General features: G+C 41.9%; 1 protein-coding gene across 4 annotated transcripts in view; it reads right to left on the reverse strand.

The window, feature by feature from the left end:
- Positions 1–749: 749 nt before the first annotated feature.
- LOC110527866 (contactin-4) overlaps positions 750–25722 on the reverse strand; it is an 85887-nt gene continuing 60914 nt past the window's right edge. For all 4 annotated transcript variants that reach the window (XM_036983334.1, XM_036983333.1, XM_021609443.2 and 1 more), the window contains 18 exons: positions 25456–25659; positions 24633–24735; positions 22355–22539; positions 21556–21698; positions 20995–21124; positions 20481–20631; positions 13259–13386; positions 12465–12637; positions 10150–10267; positions 9552–9710; positions 9021–9170; positions 8138–8208; positions 7327–7561; positions 7097–7212; positions 6363–6543; positions 3170–3282; positions 2068–2236; positions 750–1910 (listed from right to left, as the gene is read on the reverse strand). In XM_036983334.1, the coding sequence (XP_036839229.1) occupies positions 1825–1910; positions 2068–2236; positions 3170–3282; positions 6363–6543; positions 7097–7212; positions 7327–7561; positions 8138–8208; positions 9021–9170; positions 9552–9710; positions 10150–10267; positions 12465–12637; positions 13259–13386; positions 20481–20631; positions 20995–21124; positions 21556–21698; positions 22355–22539; positions 24633–24735; positions 25456–25659 (2615 nt within the window). In that variant the 3' untranslated portion in view covers positions 750–1824. The remainder of the gene's footprint in view (positions 1911–2067; positions 2237–3169; positions 3283–6362; positions 6544–7096; positions 7213–7326; positions 7562–8137; positions 8209–9020; positions 9171–9551; positions 9711–10149; positions 10268–12464; positions 12638–13258; positions 13387–20480; positions 20632–20994; positions 21125–21555; positions 21699–22354; positions 22540–24632; positions 24736–25455; positions 25660–25722) is intronic.

Below are 25722 nucleotides of genomic sequence, written 5' to 3' on the forward strand. Positions count from 1 at the left end.
GATTGTCTCCAGGCAACCATATAGATTGGAAGCAGGATATTTGTTTCATGTGGGGAAGGTATATCCACACAATACCCATACGTTCAGCAGTATTGAGCTGCTTACAAATACCACCCTGGGTTAGCATGAAGGGAGACATTATTTCCTCTTGATACTTCTCAATGTTTTGACATCAGTGCATCTGATAATAGGGCAATATTAGCAAGAGCATGAAGGTAAGCAATATGTTCTGGTTTAACCCAAGTAAGGTTCAGTGATATTCTCGATTGACATAGCAGTTAACCCTAATGTCCTCTAAACCATTATGTAATCATGACGTGTTGGGAAAAAAAAACACTCTGGAAAGCACTGGACAACGTTTGTGGGTGCAACTGCCACTTTCATTAGTAGGGTCAGTGTCCACCGCAAGTTGCAGTGCATCAAATCAAAATCAGGTAATTCAATTCTGATTAAAACAATCTAAATTGCATGCACGAACAGACACTACAGGATTTGGATTTGTAACTGTTATGCTGAGCAAGGACCAAAGCATTCAGTTAAATGCTGATTGTGTTAAAAAAAACCTTGGCAAGGGAAAGCACAGCAACCATGCTGTCTTTCAGTGTTATGAGCTACCTGTTCATGGTAACTGAATGGTAACCATTAATGCAGAAGGGTGTCACACTGACTCCTGTGAATGATGGTTGTCATTCTCCCTGGCACTTTCAAAAGGGCACACACACCTGAAATGAAACACATTTAAAAAATATACATTTCAATTTGAAACATTTTATTCATTTTCAATTACATCTCACAGAGATACATTTTGCTTGTTAATACAATAGTATTAAAACAGTTATGCAACACCTATCAAGCACAACTCAGCCACAACTTGAACTATCTTGATTAAGAACCATGGAGAAAGAGTTGAATTAATCGAAAATGTTTGAGAAAATCTTTCCCAGGTACTGTATCAATGCACATTGACATGTTTTTCTGTATAGTTCTGCATATTGATCCAAGATGTCTGTGGTGGTCATATTTTTATTTAACCTTTATTTAACTAGTCAAGTCAGTTAAGAACAAATTCTTATTTACAATGACGGCCTACCCCGGCCAAACCCTCCCCTGACCCGGGCGACGCTGGGCCAATTGTGCGCCGCCCTTCGATACTGTTAAATGTTGACGATAGCATATGTGAATTTTCTTTCACGGAATCTGTCGGAATGTTGATGGCCGCCAGACAGCTCATACTGTCACTGTGCTCATTAAGGAATTAAAGGACAACCTCGGAGTGAACCATGGTCGTTCCCACAGTTGACTCATTCTTACAGAACATTTACAATAACAAACAAACAGGTCACAACAAAACACAGGGATGAGGCACACATAGGCAAGGTACTGTATCTCTACCATTAGAAAAGGACATCATGTCATTCTAAACAGAAGCTCGACACAGCCATGGGGAACTAAACATTTTGATTTGTAATTACTGAGGGACATAACAAACATCATTAAGGGGTATGTTTGCGCTTTCATTTGATTACTTTCATATATCCGCCATATAAATATCTCATGTAGATTGTTCTAAGGATTGACAATCTTCTCATATGTAAAAGCCTATCCTTTCGGCATAAAATCTAGACATAAAACACTCAAAAGCTTGGTTGACAAATTAATTTAAAAAATGCATACAGTAAGGCAATGCAGCTGCGTTGAATACTCTAAATAGTTAGCTGTTGATTTCACATTCTTGAGAAGTGAAAAGTACACGTAAAACACATCCTTTGCTGAGTACTTGACTCTGAAAGCTAGAGTTCATTAAAGGCAATACATGTTTAAGTCTTATAAAGTCAACTTTGAAAGTATAAAAAACATAACTGCACAAATCTTGCATGGAGCTGAGCTGAAATGGCCGTTTGAGTTAAGACCTGAAAAAGACAAAAACACTCATCAACAAACACATAGTACCTGTGGGATTCATCGTTATGAGACAGAATTTTGTTGAAGGCACTCTGGAAACCTTGAATCGATTGTACCAAAAGTGAATCCTGTGAATGGTGAAAGACAAAAACAGTTCTCTCTTACTGGACATCTTTGGTATCCTGATGGGGCCACTGCTGCTGCCATCCCCTCCATCACTCAGGGCTTTGATCTCAATGAGGTAGTCCTCACCAGAAGGGACCTGCAGTGCCATGCTGGTCCTGTTGGTCTCCACAACGCTGGTCTTCCCAAGCCAGTTCTGACGGTACAGCACCTAGAGACGGGAGAGGGAATATCATGGTATCTGATATCAATAATACAAATTTAAGTGACACAGTAGTTTGACATAAATGAGAAATTAGTTGTTTTTGGATAATGCCACTGTATTGTTTTTGAGGAGCTATTTTTTAGGGAAAAAATACAAAAGTATTTTTTTGTGCAGCCAAATAGTCTTAAGAAATTGTATTTGTATTTTTCAGAAGCCCCTTTCCAGAGGATGACATGAATTGCAAATTATAGTGTGAGGTGCTAGTGTGGCCCCCGTGGCGCTCCATGGAGGCTAGTGTCTGAGTGTGGAGCTTCACAGGCACTCAGCTGCTTCCTCACCTTCTCTTTCATATCTCTGAGCCATATCAGATCAATCAATTAGCGAAAGGTGCTCCATTGTAAATGAATACTTTAAAAGAAACCAGGACCTTTTCTGAGTCATAATCCTCTGCTGAATGCTCTCAGAGTTCAGATACTCAAGATGACATGAAACGCTTCCTGTTACGCAGGTTCAAACACTTTTTACTACTGAGCATTCAGAGGGATCAAAAGGCAGGAAAGAATGGATCCTCCGGGCGTTCCACCATTAGGGACGCCATTAGGGAAAGTGTTGCCTCAACAGCTATCCACAAGGACACATTTTGTGTGTTTCCATATCAGAACTTGGCAGACCTTCAGTCAAACATACTCAGTGGAAACCCAGAACAATGGAGAAACAGATTTGTTTTGTGTCATAACACCAGGAACAGTCTTTTTAATTTTGTACGGATTGTCCACACAATTTTGCATGGACAATCCATATGTGACACTGGAAGTGCTGAGGTTTATACTTCCACTGCGACCAGGGAGACATTAATAGATAAGACAGCTGTTGAGGTAAGCCAACAAACTGCATTTGTTTGGTTTTCAAAGATCCTGCTATTACACTGACAACACTCACCTTGTATCCTGTCACCTCAGACTCATTTCCCATTGCCTTGACATGTTCCCAACTCAAAAAGATCTTGGAGTTTGTCAAGTTCCACTCAATATTCCCTGGAGGTTGACTTGGTGCTGAAAGATATGCAATCATAAAGCCACACAAATTAATCACGTACGATTCCGTCAATAGCTGAAATTACTTCAAAATTACTTTCTCACTTTAAACATCCCCATAATCACTGCTGTTTGAAGGAACTACCCACTGGGCACACACTGGTTGAATCAATGTTGTTTCCATGTAGGGCTGGGCAATATGGCCAAAATATCATATAAAGGTATCTTTAAAAAAATGGACGGTATTTTATGTTTTGGAATAACAATAGTTCTATGTTTGCTTTATGGGTAGTGCAGGATCCTAGGGTGGCAGCACATACATTCTAAGTGATTTCAATGGGTCTTTCTCCATTCTACTTGTTTTATACTGTTCGATTAAACTTTTGCATTTCCTGCACTCATTTGAGATGTTGCTATTGCGATTTGACTTGCGATTTAGTGCAAAACACTTGGGTGAACTGTTGGTTCCATGGAAATATAATGATTATTCTAATTCTATAGGCACTTTGCATAGTGTTGTTTGACATGACGCTGAACGTAGATGCCAGGGAGGAGTTATTGTAACAGGGTAGGAACCAAACTGTTGATCATATGTCTCATAGGGGACCCTGTAATCTTTGGATTCATTGCATGTTCTCATATTCATGCTTTGCGTATTCCTCTTTGATTTGTAAGATACTGTTGCACAAACAACATGCTGATTTAAGTCTACACCATCACTGGTATTATCAGGCTGTTTAGCAAATTACATTTGCTCTGACTCATTTATTAGCTAGCTAGCTAGATAGACAGCTAACTAGCGATTGGCAGCTAACAAGATGTAGGCCAAACTTGCTAAAAAATACAAACTAGCTGTTTGCAGATGTAAGAAACACAAACTAACAATGTAATTATAGAATGCTAGTGTATTTATATTAAGAAGCAAAGTGAAAACGGCATCATAATCATCAACATTGTTGCATGTGCTGCATTGACCATGCAGACTGAACGCAAGTTTCTCGTGGTCGAGAACAACATTTGCGCTCATTGAGTAACGATCAGTGTTGCCAACTCCTCAGTAAGGAAAGTAGCTATTGGCTGTCCTAAAAGTCTCTATATGTCGCTAAATGACATCATCACCTAATTTGCATAATTGGCCATGTGCATGTAATTGTGATGGACTCTGTAGGAGAGAGGAATAACGTCGTGGGAGAGACAAAAAGTGAGTAAAAAATACCCTAAATATGTTGTTTGTTTTTTAGTTTAGTTTTTTACATCCCGCCCTGAATGTAAGCCAGGGCGGGAGCCAGCCAGCGGCGGCTTCCCACATTTTATTTATTTTTTATTTTACCTTTATTTAACCAGGCAAGTCAGTTAAGAACAAATTCTTATTTTAAATGATGGGCTAGGAACAGTAGGTTAACTGCCTCTTCAGGGGCAGAGTGTACCTTGTCAGCTCAGGGGTTTGAACTTGCAACCTTCCGGTTACTAGTCCAACCCTCTAACCACTAGGCAACCCCCCCATATGCGATTCATTTGCAGTCTGGACGCGGAGGGGTGAACATCTCCTGCTCTGACTGCAGCTGGGATGGACTGCTGCGCGAGGACTGGGCCGCCTGTGAGTGCTTTAGGACGGGGTGGTGGGGCCCACGGCAGCACCCGCTGCTCGTTTAGAAGAGTAAGAACGTTACGTGCTTTCACGTCAGAGTCTCCAAAAGTCTCCAATAACACCAGAAAAAGTTGCTAGATTTGTCGCTAGTCGCTTTTTTGAAAATGTGTCGCTAGATGGGTCTGAATACTCGCTAAATATAGCGACAAGGTCGCTAAGTTGGCAACACTGGTGACAGTGCGGGCTAGGAAAGTGCCATGGAGAAATGACGCAAGTAGTGAAGTAAACTCGAAAAATGGATGTTACACACTGCGTATCACATTTAACAAAACAAAAATTCAAATCCCGTTATAGAAGGTAAAGTAAAAAAAATTCCACGTAACCGTCTGCGCCGAGTGGGTCTCGAATAGAAGATAACACAAGAAGGAGGGATAGCTGATTGCTTTGTGATAGAGTTCGAGTTAGTAGTTGAATAATTGCATCTTACTCTGATAAGCTCATAAACACGCCTCCTCTCCCTGAGTTGTCAAGGTAAACAGCATCTTATCACCCATTTTTTATTTATTAAAAAACCCCAGAAGTGACTCTTCTTATCAACTGTTTTCATGAATGTGCTCAGTGTTGCCTTAAAAATGTAGCATTCTCTGTGTTGGTCTTGCCAACCCCAATTGTCTCACCTCTGAGAAGCAGAGGTTACATCATGTAGGTCTGATATCTGATTGGAGGTTAACTTTACAGTAATACTATTGGTCAACAACTCAGGTTTTGAATCCAAACAACTCAGATGCTTATGGAAGATCAATATTCATTTTTCTATCTCCTATTTGTTCCTGACCTTCTGTGGTGAGACACCTTCATTCTTTCTCTCTCCACACCATGGACTTTTGGGGCATGGCCTTTCAGGCTATGATTTCTGTCTCTCTCACTGACCATGCTTAGAATAATGCCTTGTAATGCTTGTTAATGACTTGTAACGTAAGCTTTATGCCTTGAATGTGAATCCATTCATTTTACAAAGTAGTTAAATACACTTGTATTTGGAATCCAGTCTCGTACCTTCCTTCATTTGCCTATTACTGTAACTCAACTCTCGCATATTGCTAATAATCTTTATGGAGTCAGATAAACATTTAAATAGGCCAATCGCATAGTCTTATTAGTCGCACGTGATGTATAATATACACATAAAAACATTTCTGGCCACTACACTGCTAATTCACATGTTTGTAGGTATGACATAATCCAATTCCATGCGCTAGTCTTGCAGTTAACATGCAGGCAAAACTTTACCCAGATGAGGATGTTTTGTCTCAGCAGTGCTGTTGATGTAGAGTATTCACAGAGGCTCTAAAGCCATTGAAGTTGTACTGTATACTGCTGCATTCCACCACAATTCCATTCATGTTAACCTCTGCTGGATATACAGGCTTCATATACGTGAAAGCAAACTTGTAAAGAGAAAAATGCTCAAACTGCATGTGACAACTGTTCCATCTTAGAGAATACTCACGTGGTTTCTTGGTGGTGACGTTGACTGCGGGGCTAGAAGGCCCTGCTCCAGCGCTGTTCTGGGCCCTGACTGAGATCAGATACACAGTACTGCCCTTGAGCCCAGAGAGAAGGGCTGCAGTGTCTGTGACCCTCACCATCTCAGCATCACTCTCCTGCATCCCCTCCTCCCAACAAAGGACCTGGAACCAAAGACATGAAGGTTATTCCAGACCTCCCGACAGCATTAAAACAGGATTAGAGACGCGTCCAGCATCGTTGTTTGTGGACCTGATAACCAGGTTCACAATGGGGGTCAAGCAACCTGGGCCTTCTCTACAGCCAGACAGTTCTGGGCTATATATACTAAGGGGAAAATGGGCAAGGATCCTCAGGGTGTTCCGTCATTAGGGACAGTGTTGGTTGTGGAGGAAATTGATATATGATGTTCACACTTGTGAGGGGAGATTTATAGAACACTACTCAGGCAGGGAAGCAGCCAGCGTATTAGGCTCCTTGGGAGACTGGAATAGCTGTGGACAGACCTCTTCACTCTAGATTAGATGGTGAGAAATATACCTTTGTATCCCAAGGTATTTTTCGGGGGAGGGGAAATTTCACGTTTTTGCCATTGGCAGTTCTATTTAAATGCATGCCAACCTATTGCTGAGTCAATCATCGTGAGGATAATACTGTATCTATCATGCTGTTTTCTGCTCTCTACCAGCATCATGATTCTTTGGATATTTTTCATACCTCATATCCAATGATCTTCCAACTGCTGGCTGTCTGGGTAATGGGTTCCCAGTACACCTCGATTTCAGAGGCTGACAGCGTCCGGGTCCACACTCTGGACGGGGGTTCAGAGGGCTCTAAGCATGACAAATTTAGACCAAGGACATTATCGAGAATGGTAAACATTCAAGTCAAACTAACCCAAAGCTTCCATTTCATCAGCATCTTGAGAAATAGTCAAAATAGCTAACCTTCCTCTGCGGAATACACTACAACCACATGGCTAGACGGGCCTTCTCCTTTGTTGTTGTAGACTCCAACTTTCACCTCAAATTGGGAGAGGGGAGGGACGCTGTCGTTCCTGAAGGTGTATCTTGATGCATCAGGTGAAGCCAGCACAGTCTGCTTCCATGTGCTTGTACCAAGAGGACGAAAAGCCACAACGTATCCAAATTCCTCTCCACTCTGTAGCTCCTCTGGTATTGGCTATGAGACAGAGACAATTTGACTGCATAAATTGTAGCAATTCTTATCCCTTCCCATTGGTTGAACTGAATATCAAATTACTACCTCATCTGGAAGTGTCAAATTCTGAACAGTGAAATACCACAACCTCAACATAATGCATTATATCCAAAGATATACACAGTATATACACATTCTGCATGATAAGTTCATTCCCTTTAAGAAACCCACAGAAACACCCATTCTGAGACATCGTCCTAGATTTATGCACAAACAATTTCCACCATCTCTGCATCTGCATTTTGATTTACACACCAGGGGAGCCATTTGGAACAGGCAAATAGCTAGGCAAGACAGCTCTTCTTTTAATTTAAACCCATTTAATTGAAGTCGCATCGCCGTAGAGAATTCTGTCAAAGCCCCATTCATGTCAGAAGAGTGATTTGAAATGTACATATTTGTAGGTATTGTATCTTGTAATTGTCCTTGACATACACAAGGAAAAACAAATGAATAATTTTAAAAAGGAAAGGAAAGAACACTGATCTGTCATAATAAAGATGTATTCTATAAGTCCGTGATGATCAGCAAGCTTACCTCCCATTGGATAACCAGTTCTCCCCGCCTTCCTCCTCCTCCACTCACATTACCTGGTGCTACTTCAGGAACTGGATGGACAAAAACAACAACAGTATCCAATATAAGTTTGTGTATTCCTCGGAGCAAAGGCATGTATTTGAATCCCTACTACTCCGAAACCATACGGAAGCCTTGATGTCACTATCATAGTGCCCCTCATCCTTGTACGGTTTCAAAGCAAAGGCTTAGCTTTTTGATGTAATTAACGAGCGCCAGTGCATGCTACTGCTGTTACTACAGTGTATTGCACTGCAGGAATACTCTTCCCTTGTGATTCAGTGGGCCAGGCGGAAGCACTCTGCTAACCCACTCAGAATAGACACTTTCAAGTCATTGCCTTATGGCAGGCGTGGGTATTTCACACGGCTCCTGTTGATGCTGCTGACATGAATTAATCATGGCAGAAATTCCTGAGTGCTGATGTGAACAGCGTCGGAATGCTATAAAAGGTATGATGCCTCCTGCTCGGGTAGTTCTAATCTGACAAGCAAAAGTTTCAAGTGTCAATATCCACATGGATAGATAGGCCACGTGGCCTAAACACACGAATAAATTATCTCTCACTTTCTTTTCCTATTAGGTCAATTATTAACATCTGTCTCTGTGTCAGTCAAATTGGAACAGAGCTGATTCTGTCTTCATTACACGTAATTAGCGATGAGAAAGACACAATAACCAGTGGACTGGCGTGAAAAGTGTATGTGGGTTCTACATGGTGAAATTCATCAGGGGCTGAACGGAACACTCCATGCAAAATGAAACTAATCAGACCGTTAAATTACATTTCCACCGTGGGGTTGATAGATTCACCACAAGAGGAAAAAGAGAAATGAGAATGTACCTGCCGCTTTTGTTCGAATCTGCTTGGATTGCATGCTGGGCTCTCCAACACCCACATTGTTGCTAGCCACCACCCTGAATTCGTAATCCACCCAGGGGTTCAAATCTATCACCGTTGCATGAAACATCTGTCCAGGCACAGAATCAGGAACTAGGATTAAAGAATTTAGAATTTAAATACATATTGATTCTCATCCACCAACAAAACACATTCATGTTATCAAAGACTGCCTGTGATACAATTAATGTCAATATAACTTATCCAAGAAGGCCCCCAAGATAACGAATGATTAAAGATAAATACTCCTGTTCACATCATTCATCCCCAAAGCTGACTGTTCCCACAGTATTCTGATAGTACAGACATTTTAAAGGGGAAATGACAAACTTCAGAAGCCCTTTTAAACCTCAAATACACTACACGTTCTACATTTCCTGCATTGCAAGAACGTTCTCCTGCAACCGGGTGATCAAATTAAGATCCTACATCTGTAAACAGTGTCTGTGAGGGATGGGCTGGCATTGTAGCTACCTGTCCTGACGGCCTGCCAGCCTATGGAGAAGGGGGTCCTGGCCTGGATGCTGTATGTGGTGACAGGGCTGTGGTTGTCAGGCCCAGACTCCCAGGAGAGCTGGGCAGTGGAGTCAGTGATTTCCCCCACAATAAGGCCCTCTGGGGCACCGGGAGGCCCTGAAATAACCAGCAGCACAGGCACAGAACAGGGAGACAAGGACAACCACTGTCAAATAGTTCTATTGTGTCAGCCAAAAAAAGGATGGCAAGGTTAGAGCAGTCTGCCCACAAAAGAGAGAGACATTTAATATTTCACACAGCAGAGATAAAGATCCTTCAATTGATGAGGGGAAATACAAAAGGATTCAAAAACGAAGGAGAAGAGGAAAATTTATGCATTGATTTTCAGATGCTCCTGTAGTCATTATTTAACACTGAATGAATGTCACGCAGAATAGTTGGCTGAAGTAAAGGGAATTAATAGAACGGGTGATCATGTCTGAGGTTGTCTAATTCCTCTGTAGATGAGTGCTACCCTAGATATGGTATATCTCTATGGGTGCTACAGTATGCCAGTACACCAAAGTATCATCACAGGGAGGAGGTGCGTGCGTACCTCTAACAATCAGGTGGGCTGCTGCTGAGACACTGTCCACCACAGTGTGTACCATGCACACATACTTCCCAGAATGCTTTAGCTGAATATTCCGGACCATCAGATCACCAGCTGATCCCTGATGACAATAGAACAGAAAACGTGTGCAATTTATCAACAATACTAGTGTCTCAAAATACAGTCATTCAATGTATATTTTTTTCCACATGTGTAGCACCTTTCATACCACTTATACAGTATACATTATGATAGATTTTTTTATCCCAAGTATGCTATTGCAGTAGCAGTGAGAGAAAAGAGCAGGTAGGAACATTGGAGTGACACTGATTTCAACACTCCTTGTGTTAAAAACAAAAAACACTTCCTGAAGTTTAAGAGCTCTGCCAAATGATGCTCACAGTGAAAATGTCAGTGTTATACAGGCCGTTTTAGTGCAGGGTCTTTGTGTGCTCAGCAGACCAGAGGATAAATCCTGTAGGCAGACAGATTTGTGTGCCTTTGTTCACTGGAGTGTCAGGTGATTTACTCATAAGATCAGCAACAGACTGGTTGTTTTAATCTTCATGTCCACAGGTTTTACCTGGCCAGGTCTCCATGTTAAATGCCTTAGTCTTGTCTGAGATGAACAGTGCCTTCAGAAAGTATTCATACCCCTTGACTTATCCACATTCTGATGTGTTACAGTCGGTATTCAAAATGGATTAAATATTTGTTTTTCTCACCCATCTACACACAATACTGCATAATGACAAAGTGAAAACATGTTTTTAGAAATGTTTGCAAATTTATTGAAAATGAAACACAGAAATATTCACCCCGCTAAGTCAATACATGTTACAATCACCTTTGGCAGCGATTACAGCTAGGAGTCTTTCTGGTAAGTCTCTAAGAGCTTTGCACACCTGGATTGTTTAATATTTGCACATTACAATTTTGTTTTATTCTTCAAGTTCTGTCAAATTGGTTGTTGATCATTACTATACAGCAATAGATTTTCAAGCCGATTTAATTCTAAATTGTAACTAGGCCACTTAGGAACAATTCAATGTTGTCTTGGTAAGCAACTCCAGTGTATGTTTGGCCTTGTGTTTTAGGTTATTGTCCTGCTGAAAGGTGAATTTGCCTCCCAGTGTCTGTTGGAAAGCAGTCTGAACCAGGTTTTCCTCTAGGATGTTTTCCTGTGCTTACCTCTATTCTGTTTATTTTATCCTAAAAAAAACTCTAGTTCTAGCCAATGACAAACATACCCATAACATGATGCCGCCGCCACCACAATGTTTGATGTGTTGTGTTGGATTTGCCCCAAACATAACACTTTGTATTCAGGACATAGTGCATTTCTTTGCCAAATTCTTTGCAGTTTTAATTTAGTGCATTATTGCAAACAGGATACATGTTTTTGAATATTTGTATTCTGTATAGGCTTCCTCCTTTTAATTCTGTCATTAAGGTTAGTATTGTGGAGTAACTACAATGTTGTTGATCCATCCTCAGTTCTCCTATCACAGCCATTAAACTCTTTAACTGTATTAAAGTCACCAATAGCCTCATGGTGAAATCCCTGAGCGGTTTCTTTCCTCTCCAGCAACTGTGTCAGGAAGGACACCTGTATCTTTGCAGTGACTGGGAGTATTGATACACCATCCAAAATGTAATTCATAACGTCACCATGCTCAAAGGGATATTCAATGTCTGCTTTTTTACCCATCTACCAATAGGTGCCCTTCTTTCCTAGGCACTGGAAAAACTCCCTGGTCTTTGTGGTTACATTTCTGTTTGAAATTCACTGCTCGACTGAGGGACCGTACCGATAATTGTATGTGTGAGGTACAGAGACGAGGTAGTCATTCAAAAATAATGTTAAGCACTATTATTGCACACAGAGTGAGTCCATGTGACTTGTTAGGCAAATATTTACTCCGGAATTTATTAAGGCTTGGCATAACAAAGAGATGGAATACTTATTGACTCAAGACATTTCAGCCTTCCTTTTTTATTAATTTGTAAAAATTTGTAATAATTCCACTTTGACATTATGGGGTATTGTGTGTTGGCCAGTGACACCAAATCTCAATTTAATACATTTTAAATGTAACACAAGAAAATGTGGAAAAGGTCAAGGGGTGTGAATACTTTCTGAACGCACTGTAGGTGTTGGTGTAATGATACTGTACAATTCAGGATGCTTGTGTGCGGAGGTTGTAAATATTCTAACATGTTCATATAAGGTGTTGCTTTACTGTCCAAGCTATGAAGCTTGTGAGACGAGACTACTGTGTGCTGTCTCCTGTACAGTACAGGTAGAAGGTACATACCACTCCTATCATCTCAAAGTGGTCCTGTCTGTTGAAATCGATGAGCTTGCCGTTGAAGAACCACTTAAAGGTGGGATCCAGGGAGGAGTCTCCAGACACTTCACATGGCAACACGATGCTCTCTCCCACAGTGGCATCCACACTCAGCGGTGGAACTGTTATCTTGGTTGGCTCTATTTGAGAATACAGAAAAACAAACACACAGGATCATGTTTACCTTGAATATGAATATAAACCTGCTGCTGGACAAAATGTACTTTAGACAAGATGTTTCAATGCAGTGGCAGCCTCCCCTACTACTAATGTAACAAATTGATCTTAAATTGCTCCCATTGGGAAGTGTCTTCCTCTCAATCCTATTACATGTTTTTTTTTCATGATGTTTTATTGATATAGTCTTGAGACTGAATAATTCAACTAAATGCAATCATGGTGTCAAATTAAGGGAAAAAAATGAATAATCCATGTATAACCATCAGTTATTAGAACAGCCACATTGAAATATGCCGCAGCAGTTCTTTTAAAATTAACATGCAATGTCTGACTTGGATGGAACAGAACATCTCTCTCCTCACTACTATAGATATAGGGATTTTCTACCCTCCGCTGTGTGACCAATAACTCACAGCTGACAAAACCAAGGATGAGTTATGTTTCTGTCAAACCAGCAGGAACATAAAACAACTATACATTTCATTATCAATTTCATGCTTGGCTTAGTATTTTTTTTCTTTCTCTAAACAGGTTTAAACCATCTGCTTAAAAGGTAGTGAAATCTGTGTCCGGAAAAGTACCTTTCACCACCAGAGTACCAGTACTGCTTGATGTCCCAAAGGGGTTCCTGGCCACACAGGTGTACCTCCCTCCGTCTGATTCGCTGATGTTGCTGATACGGAGAGTTCCATCCCCCATGATGGTCCGTCTGACAAGAATGAATGAACAGACAGCTGTTGTTATCAGGATCAATAATGATTTGATAGCCCTCACTGGGTTATATAGGGATTCGAAATACTATATTAGTGATTGATAATTGAGGAAAGGCATACAATTATATCAACACTTTCATATCACATCCATTCCGATATCCATGCTGTAGTTTGAATGACAACTATTTCATGAATAAAAACGTAATTATCTGGAAGATTGAATTCTCTACAAGCACATTTGCAGAGAGCAATTATCTTAGTTGAAGCAGAACAGATTTGCTGTAGGGTCGCCATGCTATTGACAGCACAAAAGATTAAATGCGTATTTTAATAGGATACACAGCGGGACACTAAGGCCAAAATGAGGACAGGGGAAGGAGAAGAGAGCAGCATAACGGGGAGAGATGATTCACTAATGGGAATCTTTACCTGCAGCCTTATCGTTATTCAACATGTGAGTGATTCCTCACGTAACCAGGACAAAAAAAGACCATGGTTTTAGAAACGTTCACAAAATACAATCCATAGAATGGTCCGTTGGAGGGATGTTGGCATACGCTGAGTGTACAAAACATTAGGAACACCTTCCTAATATTGAGTTGCACCCTCTTTTCCCGTCAGAACAGCCTCAATTCGTCGGGGCCATAGATTCTATAAGGTGTCGAAGGAATTCCACAGGGGATGCTGGCCTGTGTTGACCCCAATGCTTCCCACAGTTGTGTCAAGTTGGCTAGATGTTGTTTGGGTGGTGGACCATTCCTGATACACACAGGAAACTGTTGAGTGTGAAAAACCCAGGAGCGCTGCAGTTCTGGACACACTCAAACCTAGTGCGCAAGGCACCTACTACCATACCACATGCAAAGCAACTTAAATAGAAGGCTCCTGAGTGGTGCTGCGGTCTAAGGCACTGCATCTCCATGCTAGAGGTGTCACTACAGACCGTGGTTCGATCCCAAGCTGTATCTCAACCGGCTGTGATAGGAAGGCGCACAATTAGCCCAGCGTTGCCCGGGTTAGGGGAGGGTTTGTCCTGGGTAGGCAGTCATTGTAAAATAGGAATTTGTTCATATCTGACTTGCCTAGTTAAATAAAGGTTATAAAAATATATATATACACTTTGTCTTACCCATTCACCCTCTGAATGGCACACATTCTCAATTGTCTCAAGGCTTAAAAACCCTTCTTTAATCTGTCGACTCCCCTTCATCTACACCAGTGGTTCCCAAACTTTTTATAGTCCCGTACCCCTTGAAATATTCAACCTCCAGCTGCGTACCCCCTCTAGCACCCCCTCTAGCACCATCATTGTAAGCCTGCTACACACACACACTATACGATACATTTATTAAACATAAGAATAAGTGTGAGTTTTTGTCACAACCCGGCTCATGGGAATAATAATAATAACATAATAATAATCAAAAATGTTGCTCTTTATTTAACTATCTTACATATAAACCTTATTTGTTCATCGAAAATTGTGAATAATTCACCACAGGTTAATGAGCCGGGTGTGCTTGAAAGGATGCACATAACTCTGCAATGTTGGGTTGTATTGGAGAGAGTCTCAGTCTTAAATTATTTTCCACCAACAGTCTGTGTTTGTATTTCGTTTTTTTTTTATGCTAGTGAGGGCCGAGAATCCACTCTCACATAGATACGTGGTTGCAAAGGGCGTCAGTGTCTTAACAGTGCGATTTACCAAGGCAGGATACTCTAAGCGCAGCCCAATCCAGAAACCTGGCAGTGGCTTCTGATTCAATTACATTTTCACAGAACCGCTTGTTGCAATTTCGATAAGGCTCTCTTGTTCAGATATCGGTAAGTGGACTGGAGGCAGGACATGAAAGGGATAATGAATCCAGTTGTTTGTGTCATCCTTTTCGGGAAAGTACCTGCTGACTCAGGTGCTTCGCTATATCACATTTGACATTGTCGGTAAGCTTGAGTTCATTTGCACACAAAAAATCATACATTGATGGAAAGACCAGTGTGTTGTCCTTGTTAATGCAGACAGAGATGAGCTCCAACTTCTTAATCATAGACTCAATTTTGTCCTGCACATTGAATATAGTGGTGGAGAATCCCTGTAATCCTAGATTCAGATCATTCAGGCGAGAAAAAACATCAGCCGGATAGGCCAGTTGTGTGAGAAGCTTGTCATCATGCAAGCGGTCAGACAAGTGAAAATGATGGTCAGTAAAGAACTTTAAGCTCGTCTCTCAATTCAAAAAAACGTGTCAATACTTTGCCCCTTGATAACCAGTATGTTCTGTATGTAAAAGCGTTACATGGTCGCTGCCCATATCATTGCATAGCACAGAAAATACAAGGGAGTTCAGGGGCCTTGCTTTAACAAAGTGAACCATTTTCACTGTAGTGTCCAAAACCTCTTCCAAGCTTTCAGGTATTCCCTTGGCAGCAAGAGCCTCTCGGTGGATGCTGCAGTGTACCCAAGTGACGTCGGGAGCAACTGTTTGCACGCGCGTTACCACTCAACTATGTCTCCCTGTCATGGCTTTTGCGCCATCAGTACAGTAACTAACATGAGCAGCAGCTACGTTTAGCTACATACGGACCATTAGTGGGGGGATCCAATCTTGCAACCTTACAGTTAACTAGTCCAATGCATTAACGACCTGCCTCTCTCTCGTTGCACTCCACAAGGAGACTGCCTGTTACGCAAATGCAGTAAGCCAAGGTAAGTTGCTAGCTAGCATTAAACTTATCTTATTAAAAACAATCAATCATATTCACTAGTTAACTACACATGGTTGATGATATTACTAGATATTATCTAGCGTGTCCTGTGTTGCATATAATCTGACTGAGCATACAAGCATACAAGTATCTAAGTATCTGACTGAGCGGTGGTAGGCAGAATCAGGCGCGTAAACATTCATTCAAACAGCACTTTCGTGCGTTTTGCAAAAGCAGCTCTTCGTTGTGCGTCAAGCATTGCGCTGTTTATGACCTCAAACCTATCAACTCCCGAGATGAGGCTGGTGTGACCGAAGTGAAATGGCTGGCTAGTTAGCGCGCGCTAATAGCATTTCAAACTTCACTCGCTGAGCCTTGGGGTGGTTTTTTCCCTTGCTCTGCATGGGTAACGCTGCTTCGATGTGGTGGCTGTTGTCGTTGTGTTGCTGGTTCGAGCCCTGTGAGGAGCGAGGAGAGGGACGGAGGCTATACTTTTACACTGGCAATACTAAAGTGCCTATAAGAACATCCAATAATCAAAGGTTAATGAAATACAAATGGTATAGAGGGAAATAGTCCTATAATTCCTATAATAACTACAACGTAAAACTTCTTACCTGGGAATATTGAAGACTCATGTAAAAAGGAACCACCAGCTTTCATATGTTTTCATGATCTGAGCAAGGAACTGAAACGTTAGCTTTCTTACATAGCACATATTGCACTTTTACGTTCCTCTCCAACACTTTGTTTTTGCATTATTTAAACCAAATTGAACATGTTTCATTATCTACTTGGGGCTAAATTGATTTTATTGATGTATTATATTAAGTTAAAATAAGTGTTAATTCAGTATTGTTGTAATTGTCATTATTACAAATACATTTTTTTATTATAAATCGGCCGATTAATCGGTATCGGCTTTTTTGGTCCTCCAATATTCGGTATCGGTATCAACGTTGAAAAATCATAATCGGTCGACCTCTATTACACTTAAAGAAGGCCTGGGCGAGGCCAAAATGTCATAAATATGCCAAATTTGATTAATTATTTCTCAATTATGCTTTTAGATACAAATGTTTAAAAAAAAACATGTAAAAAATCCTTCCTCCAGAGGACCATTATATGTATTCAATTTCATGAAAATCCACAATGTGTGAGATCCTATCGAAACACTAAAATACATTTCCAAAAGGAAATGAAAGCAGATAGGACTAGAGAGCCATCTCTCTTGTAGCTGGGTGTATGGACTGAGAAACCAAGGGAACTAGAGCAACAATGGTTGAAAGGCACATGACTGAAATACTAATCAGGGACCATTAACAGCTGGGCAATTTTTTTCTCTCTCCATATTTCTATAAATTGACTGAAATATCACAATAACGATAAATGGAAGGATACGTTTATAACAAATGTGCACCGGTTAGCCTACACTTTAAAAGGTGCTATCTAGAACCTAAAAGGGTTCTTTCTCTGCCCCCATTAGAAAGCACTTTGAAGAACCATTTTTGGTTCCAGGTAGATCCTTTTTGGGTTGCATGTAGAACCCCTTCCACAGAGGGTTCTACATGGATAAGCAGGTAGCTTAGTGGTTAGAGCATTGGACTAGTAACCAAAAGGTTGCAAGATCGAATCCCTGAGCTGATAAGATGAAAATCTGTCGTTCTGCCCCTGAACAAGGCAGTTAACCCACTGTTCCCCGGTAGGCCGTCATTGAAAATAATAATTTGTTCTTAACTGACTTGCCTAGTTAAATAAAAGGGGTTCTCCTATGGAGACAAAGATTCCTTTTGAAACCCTTTTTTCTGAGTGTACTTTTGAATTATTACCGTACCCTTAGAACTACTACTACTACTTTGAATGTTGTAACTATCCATTGTAACTATCCATTGTAACTATCCATTGTAACTATCCATTGTAACTATCCATTGTAGCTATCCATTGTAACTATCCATTGTAGCCAATATAAGCAGACTTACAGTATTTCATTGAAAACTTCACATTTCACTAGTATAGGCTACTTATCATGACAGTAAAATGTCCTCGATAAATGGTTGGTACGGTCGGTGTCAATCATTTTTCTGTTTATCGTCCCAGCTCTAGGACCAGTGTTCTCTTTGATATTATTGACTTAATCTATTTGCGACATAATCCCCAATTATGTAAAGTGTTACAAACTAGATTAAAAAAGTGGTTTACATCACAAAAGCAACCTCATAACAAAGCAGTGGTTTCTACTCATTGTTTGCCATATTCCACAAACACCAGAGGCCACGGGGTGTCTAATGCTTGTACGTTATTTTAGAACGAACACAATGTAAACACATGCATAAATGATGCTGAGAACTCCTAGCTATCGTGACCTTCCGAGGCTGTGAGCTGCAAGCTCAGAAATCAAACAATTTCACTGCAGCTCTTAAAAATAAATACGTATTCACTCCAGCTGAGCTGAGACCCAGAGAGCATGTCTGACACAGGGTGCTTTGCGCTGATTTATTGACAAAAATATCAAACATTGAGTGATGGAGGCGCGTTGAGAACATGACCTGAGGGGCAATGAGCTGCAAAACAAATACAAAACCTAAAGAACTATCTGCTTTAAGAAAGAAACGCCGTTCCACGCCGTGCATTTTCTATTCTCGTCCAGATGCACAGCCTGTGTAATCACTTCTTTCTCCTTTTCTCCCATGACCGCTCCGTGGAATATGATACAGTAACTAATCAATCGCTCTGCTCACATGTTGAGGCAGGACCACTGAGTTACGGAAATACTATGGAAATGTGGCAGCACATATTGATTTGGGCCACAGCCCTAAAGCAGGAGACTAAGGAGAATAACAGAGCAGTATCACCAAGGCTCCTGTTCACAATCCGTCTGACTCAACCACACCACCCAAATTAAAGATGCAGAATTGGAGGGAGTATATGCCGGGGTGTGAGAGGAGTACAATAAACAGAATACTGCTGGTGAGAATAAGCTCTCACCTTTTCCCCCTCTCCTTTTCTCAACCACTCACTCATGCACACATACACACACTCACCCACCCACACACACACACACATTCGCACACACACACACCAGTATATAGCTGCTGAGTAAGATTAGAGAGTAAATCATAACCTGGGTGACTCATAAGGTAGGCAGTAGTATACTGGACATACACTGAGTATACCAAACATTAAGAACACCTTCCTAATATTAAGTGGCATGCCCTTTTGCCCTCAGAACAGTCTCAATTTGTCACGGCATTGACTCTACAAGTTGTCGAAAGCATTCCACAGGGATGCTGGCCCATGTTGACGTTAATGCTTCCCACAGTTGTGTCAAGTTGGCTGGGTGTCCTTTGGGTGGTGGACCACCCCTTGATATGTGAAACTGTTGAGTGTGAAAAATCCAGCAGCCTTGCAGTTCTTGACACAAACCGGTTTGCCTGGGACCTACTACCATAACACGTTCAAAGGCACTTCAAATCCTTTGTCTTACCCATTCACCCTCTGAATGGCAAACATGCATAATTCATGTCTCATTTGTCTCAAGGCTTCAAAATCTTTAACCTGTCTCCTCCCCTTCATCTACACTGATGGAAATGGATCAAACAAGTGACATCAATAAGGGATCATAGCTTTCACCTGGATTCACCTGGTCAGTCTATGTCATGGAAAGAGCAGGTGTTCTTAATGTTTTGTATACTCAGTGTATTATTCTCCCGCCCAGGCCTCTCCAATCCTGTTCCTGGAGAGCTACCCTCCTGTAGGTTTTCACTTCAAACCCAGTTGTAACTAACCTGGCTCAGCTTATCAACCAACTAACTACTAGAATCAGGTGCGCTAGATTAGGGTTGGAGCGAAAACATACAGGATGGTAGCTCTCCAGGAACAGGGTTGGAGAGGCCTGGGCGACTGCAGGGCCACATTTAGTACAGTAATTCCCCTGAGGCTAGTGTAGCTTCAGCAGCAGGGCCATGCAGCAGTGACACCATCCACACAACCCTTCTGGTGCTATGACCAGTACCTCAAATAAACTTGTGAGCTGTGAACCCGTGAAGCTGTGAGGCTTACATGAGAGGTTACAAGGAAGCATCTATAGCCACTGCTGAATACAAGATTGAAAGACCAAGGTCATAATCAACATAAAGCCCCTACCATAACGGTCACAGAACATCCCTGAATTCAGAGACATACAGAGAGCGATACAGTTCTTTGACATCAGCAAAAAGAGAGGGTGTTAGCAAAAAAAACGAACACTCGTCAACGTCAGTCCTCGTAAGTAGAGACATATAGGGTTGAGTCCTAGAGGCTAAGCATGGCCCCAGGAGAAGGGCCCTTTTACACGTGCCATCAGTGGCATGAGCAGCGATGCGTACTGTTCCTACGGCTGTTACTGTACCTCGTGCTGTCCTTCAGAAACTCTCCCCCTCTCCGCCAGGAGATGGAGGCCCTAGGGGACGCATGGGGACGGCACTCCATGATCACCTCCCCTCCTCTCTGGATCAGCATGGACTTCTTCACAGGACTGCTGGAGAAGTCGGGTGAAGAGGCTGCATGGGGAACAGAACAAACCCTGTTGCTACCATTCTGTTCTCTTTGACAAGGCACAGCAGCTAGCTATCGCATGTACTGTATGCATTAGCCAAACTGTCAAACGCATCCTAGTCAATTATATAAATTGGATTTCATGAAAAACCACTGGTTGGCTTTCTTTATCAAGTAAATATGCAAATGTGACTAAAAACCATGGCTCAGCTAATATTCACTGTTTTTGTTAATTTTCTTTTGGAGTTGGTTCTGCCTACTGACAGTGATTCTACACAAATGTCTTGACCTTGCGGTGTCTCTGGCTTCAACTTTCTAAACAAGACATAAACAAACACTCCAGACTAGAGTCCTCCAGACACGCTTACCTACAACTTTGAGTTCAGCGCTGGCATAGATGGCGCCATGTTCGTTCTCTGCCAGACACTGGTACATACCAGAGTCCAACAGGTTGATCCTGGGGACGGCCAATCGTCCACCTTCTACCAGTATCCTGTCCTGGTGGCAAGACATACACACCCTCATTAACACACTTTAGTATTGGATGTGTGATAAAACTATGTTTAAATTGATACTTTTAGAAATGCATAACCTAGGAAGATTAGTATCTGAACAATACAAAGGTTCATGCAAACGGTCAACTACAATTTAGATATTTTGGCCATGTAAGATTTAGCAAAAAAACAACAACTGTCAATCAGGATTTTTCTGCAGTGTAATATGGATATCTTCTATCTTGTGATAGTGTGACCTTTGCAGCAAACCTTGCGACGGGTAGACTTTTGAAATACAAACCGGCTTAATGTTTGATCTCATGCCTTTGATCTGAGATGAAAAAGGGTCTTAAGATGGGTAGAGTAGTTCTTAATGGAGTATAACAATGACACATACAAAAATGCTCAGTACAATGTTTAGCAAGCCATTCTCACCTCCGGCACCAAGGGCTCCCCGTTCTTCAGCCATCTGTACACAGGTTTAGGCTTACCGCTCGCCTTGCACTCCCACTGGAGATTAGCCTCGATGGCCATATGAACATCTTTCAACGTCTGGACCCACTGCAGATGTTCAACACCTGGAGAATAAAGAACACGATTTAGTAACAAAATGCCAGCCTTTATATTGACAGTTCCAATGCAGAACTGTTTTGTTGGGGGGGGGGGGGCTTAAGTCGTCCTAAAATAAATAATGGCACAAACAATAGCTCTATGGAAGAGCTGGAAGCTGCCTTAAGCTTGGGATGCCATTTGTATTTTTCTCTAAGGACCAACTGGCTATTGGCAGTATTCAAGTTGGCAAGACAACGGCTTAGCTACTTCAGAATGACTAAACAGAAAGGTTAATTGGTACAAATTAATTCCAGATTATCCTGTCATTATAATGGCCTTTCATACAGAAAAAGGTTTCCCAGGCCTGACTCATTATCCATAATTTATCCATAATTTATGGACTCGGAATTTTAATTCGACTTGTTTAGCTAAACGTTGACAAAAGACAGATGAACCCATTACCATTCAAGGAATTGTTCATTTTTATTAGTTATATTTAGGGATTTAAAGTTGAAAACCACTTGTTGGTTTGAATTGTTTCATTATTAAACAAATAAGCATTTATGAGCCTGGGAAATAAAATGAGGAAATCCTGTACTCTTCTGAACAGTTAAATGAATTATCGCCTATCACAAAAGCAACATACAACTGTTAATCTATATACGTTGTGATGTGATCATACTCTGGAATACGAGTTGTCCTTTGGCAACGTTCTTTCCTCTGGAGTTCTCTGCAACACACTCATATACACCAGCATCCTCCGGTCTGAAATATGGTATTTCCAGGACCCCGTTGGAATGATTGATTTTGATCTTGCCAGGGAGGGGATTCCCATCTGTTCTCCTCCATGTGATGGAAGGCACTGGGCTGGAGAGGTCAGGCAGGAAAGGTCACCACAGCCACATGCTTCACACTGACACTTAGTATTAATACATTAGCTGCCAGACATAGATATCTAACATTGTTGTGTGTCATGGGAGATGTCTGGCCAATGACTAATACAGTACATTTTCAGAATCTGAAATTCCATATGCAAAGACTATGTGATGCTGCTACAGTGTGCTTGCTAATGATCTCAGTTGATTAATGGTTACCCAAACTATCTGCACTGACCCTATCTTGCAATGACTCTATGCACACCTTCCTAATATTGAGTTGCACCCCCACACCCCGTTTTGCCCTCAGAACAGCCTCGATTATTTGGGGCACGGACTCTACAAGGTGTCGAAAGCATTCAACAGGGATGCTGGCCCATGTTGACTCCAATGCATCCCACAGTTGTGTCAAATTGTCTGGATGTCCTTTGGCTGGTGGACCATTCTTGGTACACACGGGAAACTGTTGATTGTGAAAAACCCAGCAGCGTTGCAGTTCTTGACACAAACCGGTGCGCCTGGCACCTACTACCATACCCTGTTCAAAAATACATAAATCTTTTGTCTTGCCCATTCATCCTCTGAATGGCACACATTGATCTAGTACTGCACATTGATCTAGTACTGGTACTCCATGTATATAACTCCACATTGATCTGGTACTGGTACGCCCTGTATATAGCTCCACATTGCTCTGGTACTGGTACTCCCTGTATATAACTCCACATTGATCTGGTACTGGTACTCCCTGTATATAGCTCCACATTGATCTGGTACGCCCTGTATATAGCTCCACATTGCTCTGGTACTGGTACTCCCTGTATATAACTCCACATTGATCTGGTACTGGTACTCACTGTATATAGCTCCACATTGATCTGGTACTCCCTGTATATAACTCCACATTGATCTGGTATTGGTACTCCCTGTATATAACTCCACATAGATCTGGTACTGGTACCCCCTGTATATAGCTCCACATAGATCTGGTACTGGTACTCCCTGTATATAGCTCCACATAGATCTGGTACTGGTACCCCCTGTATATAACTCCACATTGATCTGGTACTGGTACTCCCTGTATATAACTCCACATAGATATGGTACTGGTACTCCCTGTATATAGCTCCACATAGATCTGGTACTGGTACTCCCTGTATATAACTCCACATTGATCTGGTACTGGTACTCCCTGTATATAGCTCCACATTGATCTGGTACTGGTACTCCCTGTATATAGCTCCACATTGATCTGGTACGCCCTGTATATAGCTCCACATTGCTCTGGTACTGGTACTCCCTGTATATAACTCCACATTGATCTGGTACTGGTACTCCCTGTATATAGCTCCACATTGATCTGGTACTCCCTGTATATAACTCCACATTGATCTGGTATTGGTACTCCCTGTATATAACTCCACATAGATCTGGTACTGGTACTCCCTGTATATAGCTCCACATTGATCTGGTACTGGTACTCCCTGTATATAGCTCCACATAGATCTGGTACTGGTACCCCCTGTATATAGCTCCACATAGATCTGGTACTGGTACTCCCTGTATATAGCTCCACATAGATCTGGTACTGGTACCCCCTGTATATAACTCCACATTGATCTGGTACTGGTACTCCCTGTATATAACTCCGCATAGATATGGTACTGGTACTCCCTGTATATAGCTCCACATAGATCTGGTACTGGTACTCCCTGTATATAACTCCACATTGATCTGGTACTGGTACTCCCTGTATATAGCTCCACATAGATCTGGTACTGGTACTCCCTGTATATAGCTCCACATAGATCTGGTACTGGTACTCCCTGTATATAACTCCACATTGATCTGGTACTGGTACTTCCTGTATATAGCTCCACATAGATCTGGTACTGGTACTCCCTGTATATAACTCAATTCTTGTGTATTTTATTCCTCTTGTGTTACCGTTTTTCTTTATAGGTAAGAAAAACAACAACTCTGCATCGTTGGGTAGGGCTCGAAAGCAAGCATTTCACGGTTAAGTACACACCCGTTGTAAACGCTGCATGTGACAAATCCAATTTGATTTGATTTGAGACCTACTTTCCTAAGGCGAAACATTCCAGTTTCACTGATGTTCCTTTGGTGACATGAAGACTTTCGGGGAACTGAACTTCAATCTTTGGCTCATACTCTCCCATTACAGCTGTGTGAGGTGGAAGAACATCACATTAATTCAAACACAAAATGAACATTGCATTCTATAATTCAAATGAAATGCAAGAACTGTGGCACAGAGCAGGTTGGTAAAGGGCAAGCCTGCGTGTTAATATGCTTTACAACATCTCTGCTCCAGCTCAAATCTTAAGTGGCACACACTGTATAATCACTGGTAATGGGGTTGGTGAGGTGAATCTCACTGTGCAGAAATGTGTTTGTGTGCACGTGTGTGAGTGTGTCTGTGTGTGTCTATGCACTCTACATTTCCGGATATGTAAATGCGTAAACGTGTCTTTTCATGCAGAGGGAGAGATGGCTTTTCATGCCGCGTTCAAAACAACTGGGAACTCTGGAGAAAGAAAAACCGAGCTCCTACTGAGAAAAATCCCTTTCAACGGTCCTCCAACTCCGGCCTCTTTCTTAGAGCTCCAGTTGACCGACCTGGAGATCACTGGCGTCATGATTGAACCGTGTATTCTTTCGGAGTTCCCAGTTGTGTTGAACGCGGGCACCAGACCTACAGCTCGGTAGCGTGAATACTGCACAACCCCGATCCTGAGCAGCAGCTAAACAAAACACCGTTGCGCTCAAGACGACAAGATTTATCCCCTTAGCTTTTACTCCCCACCACGGTGCAGGCCAGGTCAGCATGCAGGATAAGCAGTAGCCAGTGGAGCCAGTGGAGCCAGCAGTGGAGCATGCTCACCGTCCCGGCGCAGCTCCACGGGGGTGGGCGAGCTGTACGCGGTGGCGTTGGTCATCATGTTCCTCACCACACACGTGTAGTTCCCCACATCGGAGGCCTCCACCTTGGCGATGTACAGGTTGCCGGTCCTCTGGGAGACGAAGCGGCGGGTATCCTGCAGCAGGAAACTTGGGCGTCCGTTGAAAACCCACGAGTATTTGATCTCTGCAGGGGAAGAGCACAGACAGCGACCGCAGAGGATCGTGGGCATTGACAGAGGAAGAGATA

Source organism: Oncorhynchus mykiss, chromosome 7, assembly GCF_013265735.2.
Source record: "Oncorhynchus mykiss isolate Arlee chromosome 7, USDA_OmykA_1.1, whole genome shotgun sequence".
Lineage (NCBI taxonomy): Eukaryota > Metazoa > Chordata > Actinopteri > Salmoniformes > Salmonidae > Oncorhynchus > Oncorhynchus mykiss.